The sequence below is a fragment of the Sus scrofa genome, chromosome 12, assembly GCF_000003025.6.
Source record: "Sus scrofa isolate TJ Tabasco breed Duroc chromosome 12, Sscrofa11.1, whole genome shotgun sequence".
NCBI classification, from domain to species: domain Eukaryota; kingdom Metazoa; phylum Chordata; class Mammalia; order Artiodactyla; family Suidae; genus Sus; species Sus scrofa.
In genome coordinates, this window is record NC_010454.4 from 25,006,903 (window position 1) to 25,022,433 (window position 15,531).

General features: G+C 53.1%; 1 protein-coding gene across 3 annotated transcripts in view; it reads right to left on the bottom strand.

Moving 5' to 3' along the window:
* TTLL6 (tubulin tyrosine ligase like 6) overlaps window positions 1-15,531 on the bottom strand; it is a 53,089-nt gene that overhangs the window by 26,482 nt on the left and 11,076 nt on the right. For 2 of the 3 annotated variants that reach the window (XM_013980116.2, XM_013980112.2), the window contains exons 4-10: window positions 15,389-15,507; window positions 15,120-15,250; window positions 12,964-13,120; window positions 11,092-11,235; window positions 10,166-10,251; window positions 2,797-3,022; window positions 1,187-1,362 (exon numbers count right to left, since the gene is read on the bottom strand). In XM_013980116.2, coding sequence (XP_013835570.1) covers window positions 1,187-1,362; window positions 2,797-3,022; window positions 10,166-10,251; window positions 11,092-11,235; window positions 12,964-13,120; window positions 15,120-15,250; window positions 15,389-15,507 — 1,039 coding nt within the window. Of the gene's footprint in view, window positions 1-1,186; window positions 1,363-2,796; window positions 3,023-10,165; window positions 10,252-11,091; window positions 11,236-12,963; window positions 13,121-15,119; window positions 15,251-15,388; window positions 15,508-15,531 lie in introns of those variants that run through there. The other variant, XM_021067112.1, reaches the window with a different exon arrangement.

Here is a 15,531-nt window from a genome sequence, read left to right on the forward strand (position 1 = left end):
CTGATGATCTCATTCTTCCTCACGGCCCCCCTGTGAGGTGGGAGGTCAAGGAGGGAGGACCGATAAGCCCCTTTGATGACAGGGAAACCAAGAGCCCCTGAGCCGTCCAGGGCCAAGCCCTGACGAGGAGACGGATTCAGACGAGAGCCCCAGCCCCTCCTCAGCTGACGCTGCCTCCTTGTCCAGGAGCTTAATGGAAGCCAACCATTGGCCTTAATGGAAGCCAATGCCTGGCTCACATCACCTTAATGTGAGCCAGGCGGCACACCCACTTGTGGGGTGACCCATTCCAAGCAATTCCCCTTCCAGAGTCTTGGTCTCCTTAGCTCTCCAAACAGGACCATATCATACCCCGCACTACCCGGTAGCACCCCCCTTACAGGGAAGACAGTGCACACGAAAAGAGCTCTGAGAGGAGTTCCCTGGTAGCTCAGTGAGTTAATGACCCAGCCTTGTCACTACTGGGGTTCTGGTTATTGCTGTGGTGTGGGTTCGACCCCTGGCCTGGGAACTTGCACATGCTGTGGGTGTGGCCAAAAGAAAAAAAGAAAAGAAAGAGAGAGAGAGAAAGCTCTGAGAAACACAGTGCCCCCCAAACAGAGATGCTACTGCCCCCGTTCCAGCAGCTCAATCCTGAAGGTTCAGGCAGGGGCCATGGTGGCATCTGAAAAGCGGAAAGGCAGCCCCTTGACCAGGCTCCAAGTCTTCCTTCTCACTCTGCAGAGGAAGGCCTCTGTTAAAAGGCAAACGGTCCCCAGCAGGGAACAGGCTCCCACGAACACACTGACAAGGGGAGGAGGATGGACAAACCTTCCTTCTTGCTTGGTCCTTTTTTAAAAACAGATTTTATTTTATTTTTTTTTTCCAGTCACACTCATGGCATGCAGAAGTTCCCGGGCCAGGGATCGAACCTGTGCCACAGCTGTGACCTCAGCCACAATGCCAGATCCTTAACCAGCGAGGCCGCCCAGAAGCTCCTATTTTTTGTATTGCTAATCTCTGAATCTTCCTAGGATATGAATAGATTTATAGCCATCACTTGTACAAATGTCTATAATGTAATCTCCTATTTTTAGGAAGAAAGGAATATTCACGGTAAAACTATTCAAAACCGCCACATCCTGCAGATACAAGCTAACTTTCCAAACAGGATTATCGCTTTGTTCGAACGGACCCACTGCTATACCTGGTCTCCCGAGAACGACACAGCTGCAGGGACCGCCCCCGTTGTCTCTCCTCCTCCAAGACTTTCTTTTTGTCACAGCTTCTCAGGTTGATCAGGCCCAAAGTGTCATACAGCAAGGTGTCCTTGACCTCCTTATCCAACCAGGAGTCGGTGGAGAAGCTCGGAGAGTGGTTGACCTGTGAGGGCAAGACGGCAGCTGGGGAGGCTGGCAAGCAGGGCGTGGGGCAAGGCGCCCCCTCCAGGGAGCGACCCCCACCTCGCCCCGAGCCCACCTCGGGGGGGCCCGGCTACTGAGATGAGTGGAAGGGAGCGGGAGAGACGGTCTGGACTGGAGCCACGGTGAGGAAAGGAGGAAGCAGAACCCCCCTCTGATCTGACTATCTTTTATTTCAGTCCTGTCTCCCTGAGAAGCACAGGGGAGGGGGTCACCTTGGTTTCCCCTCCTTCCGGTGTCCTTGTGCCCCCTTCCAAGCACTGTGCATCCTGGAGAGCAGATGGACGGGACACTCCCAAGGCGGGGACGTCAGGAGGGGAAACGAGTGCTGCACGAACTGGGTTGAGGGAAAGGTGGGTGGGAGGAGGGAGTGGACTCATTCCTGCTCACAGAAGAGTCTATATTGTTCAGAGGCACTAATGGGATATTTGAAGATTTCTAGCAGCTTCTGAAGGCACGCTCCCGGTGGCTAATTCTGCTTTTGGGGTAAGGGCTCCAAGCGGCCGTATTCTCCTTCTCACCCACCTTTGGGAACAAAGGCTGGGAGTGGAGGAAAGGCAAGGCCTCAGGAATCTGGTCTATAATCCTGGGTCCTCCGCTGAGGGCTGAATGGCAGCTGTCACCATCACCTCTGACTTGTACCTCAGCCCCACCCCCACCCCCCGCCCCTTGTGTGCCCACTGAATGGCCACAGGAGAGGGCTGCTGGCACAAGTCCGATGGGGAAGAGAGGGGGCTACCCAGAAGCTTCTCTTCCTCCTCTTTCCACCACCCCATAGGTCTGGGGGAGACAGGAAACTCACTGAGTGGCTCCCTACCCATTCCCGTGCCCACAGACACCAGACTGTTCTCTGTTAGTGCTTGGAACTGAGTGGTCCAGGCCCCCTGAGACCCAGCCCTGGCCTTGCTCAGTGGGTTAAGGATCCGGCGTTGCTGTGAGCCACGATGTAGGTTGCAGACACCGTTCGGATCCTGCATTGCTGTGGCTGTGGTGTAGGCTGGCAATTGCAGCTCTGATTTGACCCCTGGCCTGGGAACCTCTGTATGCCATGGGTGCAGCCCTAAAGGAAAAAAACGCAATGCAAAGCAATGCAATGCAATGCAATAAAATGTAGAGCTGTCTTTAGAATCACTCTGTGCCTGAGATCAGAGCTTCTAAGTCTGCATGGACCTCAAGAAGTCACCAGGAATTCTCTAATTCCCGGCCGTCTACCTCCCTCTGGTGGCCACTTTTCAGCTGAAGCCCCCGGCGGCAAACACTGCGAGAAGCGATGGCTGGAGAAGTGCATTATGAGAGTCTGACATCCTCGCTGAGCCAGGAGGGGGGAGGGGTGGGCCCGACTGGCTGACCCCTGGAACAAGGGGCCAGTTTCACCCCCTCACCCCAACCTCCCTACCTCCAGCAGCCAGGGCTTGAGTTTGTGATCCAGCAAAATGTCAAAGCCCAGGATTTCAAAGCAGGCGCTGTTGAGTGTGTGGTGGGGGAAGCAGGTGTGGTAGTTGTGCTTGATGATGGGGTACGCCGAGATGATGGTCTTGATGATGACGTCATCAATATCCCCCCAGATCCGCTCCACGTTGTAGCCACGGCTCTTCATGTACACGTTGAAGGTGGAGAGCTTCCTGGAAGGAAACCGCAGGCCTTGATGCAGGGCAGCCCACCTCTGGTCATCTGAGGCCACAGCATGCTGGAAACCAGAAATTTCTGGAGAAGAAGGCCCCACATCCAGTGGAGAGGGACACCCAGGAGCCAGGGTGGTGCCAGGGGTGGGTCAGCTCCAAGGACTCTGCCACAAGGCCACAGGGCCACACTCCTCAAGCCTCCATCGTCCTGGAGTGGATGTGGATATAGTGGCATGTAAGTCCTGGCCTGGGCACTTTCACTGTGACCCAGAAAATACCGGTGGGCTGGCTCCGGGATTGGGTCTCCTGGGTGGAAGTCTTCATGGGTGAATAAAAAAATAAGGGTATGGAGTTCCCGTCGTGGCACAGTGGTTAACAAATCCGACTAGGAACCATGAGGTTGCGGGTTCGGTCCCTGGCCTCCCTCAGTGGGTTAAGGATCCAGCATTGCTGTGAGCTGTGGTGTAGGTTGCAGATGCAGCTTGAATCCCTACAGCTCCAATTCGGCCCCTAGCCTGAGAACCTCCATATGCCTTGGGTGCAGCCCTAAAAAGACAAGGAAAGAAAGAAAGAAAGAGAGAGAGAGAGGGAAAGAAAGAAAGAGAGAAAGAGAGAAGGGAAAGGAAGAAAACCCACCCCACATCCTGGTTTTGCTTTGGTGGCAATGGTTTCCCAGCCTTCGGTGTTCCTTAGAAGCATTTACAGAGCCCCCTTTTTGGGGGAGGGCATGCCTGTGGCATGGCGAAGTTCCAGGCCAAGGATCCAACCCACGCCATAGCAGTAACCAGCCAGAACCGCAGCAGCGACAACGCCAGATCCTTAACCCACTGAGCCATGAGAGAACTCCTTAAGGAGCCTTTTAAGACTGCCGATGCCTGGGTTGTCCTCAGCTTTCCGACGGAATTCTGGGGACAGTAATGACACAGAAATTTTGTTTTAGGGCTGCTCGTAGGGAAAAGATAACCCTAGGGTTGCCCAAATAGGGTTACCAACTGTCCCAGGCAAACCAGACAGCCTGATTTTTTTTTTTTTTTCTTTTTGCCTTTTTGTCCTTTTGCCTTTTCTGGGGCCACTCCCACAGCATATGGAGATTCCCAGGCTAGGGGTTGAATCGGAGCTGTAGCCACTGGCCTATGCCACAGCCACAGCAACGCGGGATCCAAGCCATGCCTTGCGACCTACACCACAGCTCACGGCAATGCCGAATCCTCAACCCACTGAGCAAGGGCAGGGATCGAACCCGCAACCTCATGGTTCCTAGTCGGATTCGTTAACCACTGAGCCACGACGGGAACTCCCAGACAGTCTGATTTTAGAACTGGAAGTCCCACATCCCAGGAAACCCCTCAGTCAAACCGAGAGGGCTGGTCAGCCTGTCATCTACTCCACGCAGACAGGACATCTACTCCACGCAGACAGGGCACGAGGAAGCATCTGAGGAAACGCTCCAGTCAGCTCTGAGTCGACCAGTACAGAGACAGGGCTGACGGGTCCAAGAGGCAATGGTGGGGACAGACACCCCCCCCCGGCACACATCTGGGCCCAGAAAGCCAAAGTGCGAAGTGGGAAATATTGGAGGAGGAAATATGAGCGATGCCGGAGGATGAAGAGCAAAGAGAACGAGAAGACGGGAAACATGGCTCACGCAGCCAAGTTCAAAGAGCTCGCCGGACCCAAGTCAACCGATCCCGTGCACAGTGGCTAAAGGGACTGCTGTGCAGGCAAAACTTATGCAATGAGGGGATCCCAGGAAACCACCACCTCTCTCACGGGGCCCTTTGGGGAGTCAGCACACATATGAAACAATCAAAGATGCATTTATCTAAAAACCAATAAATGAGGCCCCTCAGGACAGAGGCCCACCTCTTCCACCTATCTCTGTCGGGGATGGCGTGTTGCACATAAATGAATTTTCCAGCTTCCTTGAAACCAATCCTTTCAAGTGCAGGAAAAAAAAATGTGTTTCATCTGCCTAACTGGGAAATAAATCTTCCCAAAATAGATTATATACTCCTCTACCTTCTTATGAATCATAACGTAACCTCTTCTGGATGACTCAGGCACACCACAGTGAGTACACACTCTTATGCGATTTCATAATGCCCAGTGGTGAGTCCATGCAACCTAACACACCAGCTATGTGCCAGGCACCCTGCAAGATGACAAGGACCCAGTCTCTGCCCCAGAGGCCTGTTGGGTTTCCAGGTTTTTTTTAATCTTCTTCACTCTTCCTACTGAGTTTGCAGCCTGGTGGGGGTTTATTGGGGGTATAGTTGGCCTCAAGGGGAGGGGGGAGTGTGGGGCAGGTGAGGTAGATGGTATGAGAAGCAGAATGGGGAGTTTTTTTGTTTTTTTGGGGTTTTTTTGGCTGTGCCTGTGGCATGGGAAAGGTGGTATTAAAAAAGAGGGGATAGGAGTTCCTGTTGCGACTCAGTGGTAACAAACTTGACTAGTATCTATGGGGACGTGGGTTTGATTCCTGGCCTTGCTCAGTGGATTAAGGATCCAGCATTGCCGTGAGCTGTGGTGTAGGTCACAGATGAAGTTTGGAGCTGGCATTGCTGCGGCTGTTGCGCAGGCCAGCAGCTGAAGTTTGATTGGACCCCTGGCTGGGAATGTCCATATGCCTCAGGTGTGGCCCTAAAAAAAAAAGAAGCAGATTGTCTCAAAAGATAGGGAAGATGGAGTTCCCCAGGGGACTAGCAGGTGAATGATCTGGTGTTGTCACTGCCAAGGCTTGGCGTTGATCCCTGGCCTGGGGATTTCTGTATGTCGTGGATGTGGCCGTCCCCCTAAAAAAAAAAGATGGGGAAGAGGAAGATGAGGAAGACAAAAGCAAATGGGAGGGAGAGATGGTAAGGACCCTGCCCCGCAACATGGGAAGTACCCAGAGGCCAGGGCACCATTTTTTTTTTTTTGTCTTTTTCTTTTTAGGGCCACACCCGCGGCATATAGAGGTTCCCAGGCTAGGAGTCCAATCAGAGCTGTTGCCACCAGCCTATGCCAGAGCCACAGCAATGTGGGATTCAAGCTGCATCTGCAACCTACACCACAGCTCATGGCAATGCCGGATCCTTAACCCACTGAGCAAGGCCAGGGATCAAACCCGAAACCTCAGGGTTCCTGGTCGGATTTGTTTCCACCGTGCCACGACCAGAACTCTTGGGGCACCATTCTAACCCTCAAGGAATTTAAGTATGACTGGGGACACAAGCCAAACATGTGCCCCAAGCAAAGAGCAGTCACAGGCTATGGCTGATATTGACCAAAAGGGTGGGGTAGTCCGGAGATGGAGAAGTTACTGGCGGGATTAGACTCAGATTCCACAGGCTTGTCCTTAGAGATGGAAGCCAATCCTCTGATTGGTGGGGAAACAGAGGCCCACAGAGAAGATGGGTTTCGCCCACACTGCAGTGGTTACATGGCTGGACTGGCACCTAGAACCAGATTAAAGAAGGCGACGTGGAGGAGCTCCCGTCGTGGCTCAGTGGTTAACGAATCCGACTAGGAACCATGAGGTTGCAGGTTTGATCCCTGGCCTCACTCAGTGGGTTAAGGATCCGGTGTTGCCATGAGCTGTGGGGTAGGTCGCAGACATGGCTCGGATCCCGCGCTTCTGTGGCTCTGGCGTAGGCCGGTGGCTACAGCTCTGATTAGACCCCTAGCCTGGGAACCTCCATATGCCGCGGGAGCGGCCCAAGAAACAGCAAAAAAAAAAAAAAAAGGTGACGTGGAGGCTGAGTGGAACAGAAGGTTCTTCAAGGCTATTCTCTCATGTTTTCAGTTGGAGCTGAGCAAAGACAGAGCGGTAGGACTAGGCAAGGCCTGTGTCAGGGATGTGAGCGAGAGTGTCCTGGGAGAATGCCACGGAAGGGATAGCACCGGGGGTGTTGCCTAGTGGTTAAAAGCACAGACTCCGGGGTTCATTCCAGCTTGGTCGCTTCCTAGCTGTGTGGCTTTGAGCAGGCTACTTGACTTCTTTCCCAATACACAGAATCAGGATGATAATAATCATGCTTACTTGGGATTTTTTTGTTAGTTGAGTTTTGTGTTGTGCATTTTAGGGCCATACCTGTGGCACATGGAAGTTCCCAGCTTAGGGGTCAAATCAGAGCTGCAGTGCTGGCCTACACCACAGCCCCAGCGACACCAGATCCCAGCCGCATCCGAGATCTACACCGCAGCTTGCAGCAACACCAGATCCTTAACCCACTGCACATGGTCAGGGATAGAACTCCCATCCTCATGGCTACTAGTCAGGTTCTTAACCCACTGAGCCACAACGGGAACTCCCCCACATTTTTGTTTTTGAAGCACACTCATACATACACGTCACCTCAATAGGTCCTTTGTGCTATATCTGAGGCAGGCCGTGAGAATATGGAGGTACTGAAAGGCTAAGCAGAGGTGCCTGGAGCTGGGGAGAAGAGTGAGAAGCCCACACAGCTGTCAAGGATGGGCTGGAGGAAGGTCTGAGTCTGGGGGAAAGGAGGGGATGGAGGGGTATTTGAAGGAAGAAACTTCCAGACTTAATAACTTGCTGGAAAAGGGAACATCAAAAGTGACACCAAACTCTCCAGAGTTCCCATTGTGGCGCAGTGGTTAACGAAGCCGACTGGGAACCATGAGGACGCAGGTTCGATCCCTGGCCTCACTCAGTGGGTTGAGGATCCGGCGTTGCCGTGAGCGGTGGTGTAGGTCGCAGACGTGGCTCAGATCCCGCGTAGATGTGGCTGTGGTGTAGGCTGGTGACTACAGCTCCGATGAGACCCCTAGCCTGGGAACCTGTATATGCCGCAGGAGCAGCCCTAGAAAAGACAAAAAAAAAAAAAAAAAAAAACCCTCTCCGATCTACGGGTCAGAAGTAGAGGGGGAAGCTTGGACTGCTGGTACGAAGTGAGGAGAAAGAACGCATGATGACATTGGGAGATGTGGGGCTGGAAGCAACAGGAGACCCCGGGTGCAGCTGAGGAGAGCTGGGCCCGAGTGCAGCAGGGAGGGGAGACTGAGAGGGGCAGAGGGTTGAGGCCAGGCTGGTGAGAGAAGTAAGGAGAAGGAAAAGGAAGGAGAGAGGGGGAATTAGGGCAGCAGAACAAGGCTCCAGTCCCTCACCTGAGTCCTGGCACCACACAGCTCCCCCCCAGGACGGCCTGAGCGCCCGCAGCCTGAGGGTGGGGTGTCTGTCCTCAAAAGAGAAGGGAGCTGAGGGCCCTTTGGTTACAGAGCCCATAGACTGACAGTAACCACGAGCACAGTCACAGGTCACCTGCGTTCCGGAATGACCCTATGAGCTCGGCAGGGCAAGGGGTCTCCCTGCCCTCATCCTACAGACCAAGAAATGGAGGCTCAGAGAGGGGAAGGGACTTGCTCAAGCTAACTCAGCCGGCCAGAGTCGGCGCAGGGACTGGAAACCTGGCCTCCCCGAGCACCGCAGTTCAACATGCAATGGGCCCAGCCTGTGCCCGCAGTCCCGGTGGGAGAAGAGGAGGTGGGAGAGCCACGGACAAGAAGGGTGGCCGAGGTCCTCCGCCCAGTCCAACATCTCCGCTTCCAGCAGGCCTACCGTAGCCATCTTCTACTTGCTTTCTGTCTGTCTGTTTTGTTGTTGTTGTTGTTGTTTTGTCTTTTTAGGGCTGCTCCCATGACATATGGAGGTTCCCCGGCCTAATCGGAGCTGTAGCCACCAGCCACAGCCACAGCCACAGCAACACGGGATCCGAGCCACGTCTGCGACCTCCACCACAGCTCATGGCAATGCCGGATCCTTAACGCACTGATCGAGGCCAGGGATCGAACCCGCAACCTCATCGTTCCTAGTCGGATTCGTTTCTGCTGCGCCACGACAGAAACTCCACACTTGCTTTTTGGAACTCTGCTCCAGAGGGGGTCATGAAACATCCTGTGCTTCTCTGATGCTCGAAAGCACAACAGATTGCCTGTTTATCAGCCCTTCAAGTCTGATAAAGGACGAAGAGCACACTCCTTGAAATCTGATAGACTGACCTTCTTGTCTAGCTCTATTGTTTCTAGCCTGTGGCCTTGGGCAGCTTATGTGACCTCACAGAGGCCTGGTGTCATCGTCCATAAAATGTAGATGGCACCTAATTCATAGCTGTCCACCTACAAAGGGGAGATTCTAACACCTCTGCCACAGTGTTGCGAAAATTCAGCTAAGAACATGGAGTTCCCCTCATGGCGCAGTGGAAACACACCCGACAAGGAACCGTGAGGTTTCAGGTTCGATCCCTGGCTTCGCTCAGTGGGTTAAGGATCCGGCGTTGCTGTGAGCTATAGTGTAGTTACAGACGTGGCTTGGATCTGGCGTGGCTGTGGTTGTGGCGTAGGCTGGCAGCTGTAGCTCGAATTGGAACCCTAGCCTGGGAACGTATGCCTTGGGTGCAGCCTTAAAAAGCAAAAAAAAAAAAAAACAGAAAAAAAAACAAACAAAAAAAACAAAAACAAAAAAAATCTGCAGTGAAGAATATGAACACAAAGCATCCACATGGGCCCCAACACACAGCATACAAGCACCAGGTCCTAACCACTAGACCACCAGGGAACTCCTGGGTCCCACCCCTTTTCTTAAAGGTCAAAGAGACAGGATTAGAGGACAACAGGGGTAGAAAAGTCACTTGGGAAGAGACTGCAGTCCTCTCGTTTTCCCCCTTCTTCTGGGGAAACTTCGAGCCAGCCAGCCACACATCATGTCACACCAGTCATGACACATCACTTGAGAATTTCTGTTGGAGCCACACCCCAGGGAAACACAGGCCTGGCCAGTCCCTCCCCAATGGCAGACCGGCGATCAATAAATAATCTGTTGGTTTGGGGAATCAGAAGGGCCAGCTCTAACAAGACTATGTTGTGGTGCGTGTCTGTGTACCCTGCCAGGGAAACAGCTCGTGTTTATCTCTCCTCCTCCCAACCTCCTAGGGTTTATGATGTGGCCTCCTTTTAATGATTAACAGCCAGAGGGCTGAGACTAAGGTGTCTGTTCTGGGTTTCGAGGCAGAGAAATATTTTCTGAGGCCACGGGACCCCAAGATGGCAGCACTGATGGGGACGGACAGGGTCTGGGGAGAATCTGGGAGAGCAGCTCTGAGCCTGGCAGGGGAAGAAAAGAGAAGGGAAGCCGCTCCTTACCTCTTGCTGCCGCAGTGAGCATCTTGAAGGAAATTGGAGCTGTGCTTATTGATGGAATAATTTGTCAGGTGCATGCAGATATCATCCTGGGGAAAGAGACACAAGTTTGTGGGGACAGGAAGGAAAGGTGGCCTCCCACTTAATCTCTGCACCCTTCTGTGGCCCCTGGGGCTTAGAGAGACAGAAAAGAAAGGGGGGCATCGCAGAGCTTACTTTACTGGCAAAACAGAGGAAGTAAGAAGGTGTATCCTACAGCCAATGGGAGCGTAAGAAACTCCCACCTCCTCCTGACAATGGGTGGCATTCTGCCGAGGGGACTTCAGGTGTCCTGGGGGCTGGGGGATGCAGGGGAAGGACCGAGAGCTGGCCCATGTCCTTCCTTGAGCACCTCGGGACGGTAGCTGTGCAGGCAGGCCAACCTGGCCTCTTCCTGGTTCTGTGATCTTGGACCAGTCCCTCATAACTGGACTTTAGTTCCCTCATCTGTAAAATGGAGATGGCAATCCCTGTTTTTTTCTTTTTTTTTTTTAAGGGCCGCACCCACGGCATACGGGGGTTCCCAGGCTAAGGGTCAGATTGGCGCTACAGCTGCCGGCCACAGCCACGCCAGATCCGAGCCATGTCTGCAACCTACACCACAGCTCACAGCAATGCTTGATCCTTAACCTGCTGATTGAGGCCAGGGATCGAACCCGCAACCTCATGGTTTCTAGTTGGATTCATTTCTGCTGCACCACAAAGGGAACTCCAATAATCCCTATTTCTGAGGGCTCCTAGGAGGGCCAAATGAAAGAAGGGATACAACCCTTATAGGTAGATGTTCAGCAAACGACAGCCATGTCCAACTGCGCCTGACAATGTCCATTTAACTAGGATTTGTTATCTGCTGAGGGCGGAGGGCAGAGGCGGCGTGCCCCTGAGCTCACCAGGTTGTCAGTGCAGGGGTGGGAGTAAGAGGTGGTGGCGAAGCGTGCCAGGCCTTCATTGTACACAAAAACCCTGAGAGGGTCACAGGATGTCATGAGCACGTAAATCCGTAGGTCAAACTTGAACCCGTCGATGATAAAGGGCTGAGAGGAGAGAGCAGAAGCCACACAGCGTTAGAGGAGAAGCCCAGACTTGAAGTTCATTAGTCCCCTGTCTTGCTTTTGTGGAATTGGTGCCAATGCTGCCCACGTTACAGAGTGCAGGCTGGGCTGGGGCCAGGGAGGGGGAAAGGGGAGTTGGGCTCGGTGACCTGCCATGGGACCTTGGAGAAGTCACTAAAGGACACTGGGCCTCAGATTCCTCATCTGAGGAATGGCAGGAGCAACCCCCTCTAAGAATTCCCCTGGCAGGAGTTCCCGTCGTGGCGCAGTGGTTAACGAATCCGACTAGGAACCATGAGGTTGCAGGTTTGGTCCGTGCCCTTGCTCAGTGGGTTAACAATCCGGCGTTGCCTTGAGCTGTGGTGTAGGTTGCAGACGCGGCTCGGATCCCGCGTTGCTGTGGCTCTGGCGTAGGCTGGTGGCTACAGCTCCGATTCGACCCCTAGCCTGGGAACCTCCATATGCCGCGGGAGCGGCCCAAGAAATAGCAACAACAACAAAAAGACAAAAGACAAAAAAAAAAAAAAAAAAAAAGAATTTCCCTGGCAATGAGACAAAATAACATTAATTTATTTTTGGCCGTGCCCATTGCATGTAGAAATTCCTGGGCCAGGGATTGAACCTGAGCTGTAGTAGCGACAAAGCTGGATCCTTAACTGACTGAGCCAGCAGAAAACTCCACAAAATAACATCAAAAAGGTCCTTTGAGGAGTTCCCGTCGTGGCTCAGTGGTTAACGAATCCAACTAGGAACCATGAGGTTGTGGGTTTGATCCCTGGCCTTGCTCAGTGGGTTAAGGATCCGGTGTTGCCATGAGCTTTGGTGTAGGTTGCAGACGAGGCTCGGATTCCGCGCTGCTGTGGCTCTGGTGTAGACCGGCGGCAACAGCTCTGATTAGACCCCTAGCCTGGGAACCTCCATATGCCACAGGAGTGGCACTAGAAAAGGCAAAAGGACAAAAAAAAAAAGTCCTTTGATGGGAGTTCCTGTTGTGGTGCAGCAGAAACAAATCCAACTAGTATCTATGAGGATGCCGGTTCAATTCCTGGCCTTGCTCAGTGGGTCGGGAATCTGGTGTTGCTGGGAGCTGTGGTATAGGTCACAGATGTGGCTCAGATCCCGAGTTGTTGGCTGTGGCCATGGCATAGGCTGGCAGCTGTAGCTCGGATTTGACCCCTAGCCTGGGAACCTCCATATGCCTCAGGGTGTGCCCCTAAAAGAAGAAAAAAAAAAAAAAAGTCCTGTGATGAAGGCCATGTCACCATCCAGGGCTATGTTACAGTCACGTTTCTGCCAGAGTTCTCCCTGCAATGCTGGCCAGGCCTCCCTTCCATCGAGGGAACCTTCTAGAGGGTTCCCTCCAGCCCTGGAGTAAAGTAAAGCTGGCTGCCATCAACTCTCCAGGGCTACTCCCCTCTCCCAAATGAGGTGGGGCCTCCACAGGCCAAAGGTGCTCTCCCAAATGCCATCTGTCAGAGACCAGGGGCCAGCCTGGCAGGGCCAGCCCAGCTGACAAGGGGGCAAGGCCAAGGGCCCATACATGTGTCCCATTTCTGCTCAAAAGGCTTGGCCCAGCAAAGTCCAAGGCAGAAGACAGGACCAGGCTTTCCCGGCACCCAGCCCGCCTCCCCTCATTTCACAATCGGTCCAGGGGAGCTACAGCCTGAGGCTGCTGTGGATGATAAATAAATCATCACGATGAGGAAGTACCTTTGAAATATAGAGTTGACAGATCATATCCTCCCCTGGTTTGATTTCTTTCACTGTCTTGGTGATGAATATACCTCTCCCTTGGCAGCCCGAATCCGGCTTACAGATGTATGTCTTATTTTTTCTTGACCTGCCGTAGTTCTGCAAATCTCCCCAGCTACAAGAGCAGGGAGGGAATGAGATAACACCTTTAGCTGGGGAATCAGGGAAAACAAAGGCCTAGTTCTTTTTTTAAAAAGAAAATAGGGAGTTCCCGTCGTGGCGCAGTGGAAATGAATCTGACTAGGAACCATGAGGTTGCGGGTTCGATCTCTGGCCTCGCTCAGCAGGTTAAGGATCCTGTGTTGCCATGAGCTGTGGTGTAGGTCGCAGACACAGCTCAGATCTGGCATTGCTGTGGCTCTGGTGTAGGCCGGCAGCTGTAGTTCCTATTTGACCCCTAGGCTGGGAACCTCTATATGCCGTGGGTGTGGACCTAAAAAGCCAAAAAAAAAAAAAAAAAAGAAGAAGTTCCCATTGTGGCTCAGCAGGTTAAGAACCTGATATAGGATTCCTGTGGGTTTGATCTCTAGCCTTGGGTTAAGGATTCAGCAGTGCCGCAAGCTGCGGTATAGGTTACAGATGTGGCTCAGATCCAGCACTGCTGTGGCTGTGGTGTAGGCTGACAGTTGCAGCTCCAATTCAGCCCCTACCCTGGAAACTTCCATATGCCATGGGTGCGGCCCTGAACTGGAAAAAAAAAAAGTGACAAAAGCCCTGGGGTTGACAGACAGATGCCCAGAGGTCTGCTAAGAGGAGAGACAATTGAGCACACACAGCAGAGAGGGGGTGGGCTCTGGAGGGAATTCAGGCCTGGATTTAATCCAGGCAACAGCACTCACAGCTGTGCAGCCCTTGGCAAGGACCTGACCTCTCTAAGCCGCAATTCCATCATCTACACGGTGAGGACAGTGACATGCATCTCATCCACAACATGACACAGGCAAGGCAGGGGCCCTCGCCACACGCCCCATAAGGTGGCCGTGATCCAAGGGGTTCAGCTTTCTGAGTTTGCAGATAGGAGATGTGGTGTCTGAACCTGACCCAAGCTCTGACCAATGATGTGACCTTGAATCAATCCGTCTCTCCCCACCCCCTCCCCCAATACCCACCCCAACTCTGGCCTCCAGCTTTTTCTCTGTAACACCTCCGCTCCAGCTAGAACATGAGAGGGCAGATACTACCTTTGAACATACTCCAAAGAAAGTATTTTCAGGAGAAAGAAACCAACCTCATGGATTATAAATCTCAGTCTCACTATACTACTTGGTTTGCAGTTTAACTCAAAAGGAAACTTCTGATCACAGCAAAATTCCCATAACTGCAATGTTCCTTGGTGGCCATGAAATCTGGACCGCTTGTCACCTTGATGTCACCTTCTAAGCTGCTGCTAAGCCCTGAAAATTGTTCCAGACAAGCCAGGAAAGGCTGGGGACCCTGAGGCTCTTGGTTTGGGAAGCACTGGGTGGAGAAGGGAGAGTAGGGTTCCTGGGGGGCCCTTGCCATGTGAGGATAATTCTGATGGCAATGCTTCTCCACCCCCCAACCTCATCTCAAACGCCATTCTATTCCCAGGTCACACGCATGTCATCTCCCATTCTCCTCTTTCTTGGTGGTGTGGTCCAGAGTAGTTAATGTACCAGGAATGGATGTCCAGTTTCCAGACGGACAGAGGGAGACCAGAGATGGGAAAAGGCAGACAGCCATCCACCGTACTGCCATGGGTCAGAGGTCAGGTGTCCCTCCCTGCTCCTCACCTGGGAGCCAACCTTAACCTCATTCCTTCCACAAGGGCTCAAGGGCCTTTCAAATTTAGAAACTGCACTGTGAAAAGGCTGGAACGAGTTCAAAATCAACAGCTTTCAAGGTCAGAACGAATTCTCATCCCACCTGCAGGCACCGGCTCCAAGGCACCCAGCCCCTAAATGTCATCAAATTTTATAGGCAGAGCCTTGTGTTTTCTCAACCTTGGACACACCCTTGATCCCTTTGCTTCCTGCAGAGATCCTTTGGGAAGGGAAAAGTGGCGGGGCGGTCAGGGTGGTGGGGGAGAGAAAGCAGGGGCAGGACGGAAATGTAAACTGGGGGGGGGGGAAGGGGCACAAGTGGGCACTCACTCAGCAGGCAGACACCAGGTCCTTGGGAAAAAGTGGAAATCTTTAGGGAACATCTTGAACATGCGGCTCATATTCCTGGCCAGCAAGTCCTTGCGGCAAATTTCGGCCATCCCTGGGAAGTGATTGATTTTCTGCGGGGGAAGCGGGAATGCATGAACAACGGCCCCCCTGGGGGTCCCCAGGAGCTCCCCTGGGGAAAGAGTCCTAAGGGTGGGGCCCCACAGGGGAGAGGCCACACTTCCACTGAGGACCAGCCCTGACCCAGATACCTGGTAACTTTTCATTTCCATCACCCGCTCCAGCGACACTGAGTAGTCAGTCCAGTAGAGGGTCCAGTCGTCGCCTTCCCCTCCCTCTCGGAGGCCATACTGTTGGGCGGCCCTACGCACTGCCATGGAGTTGGAGAAAAGAA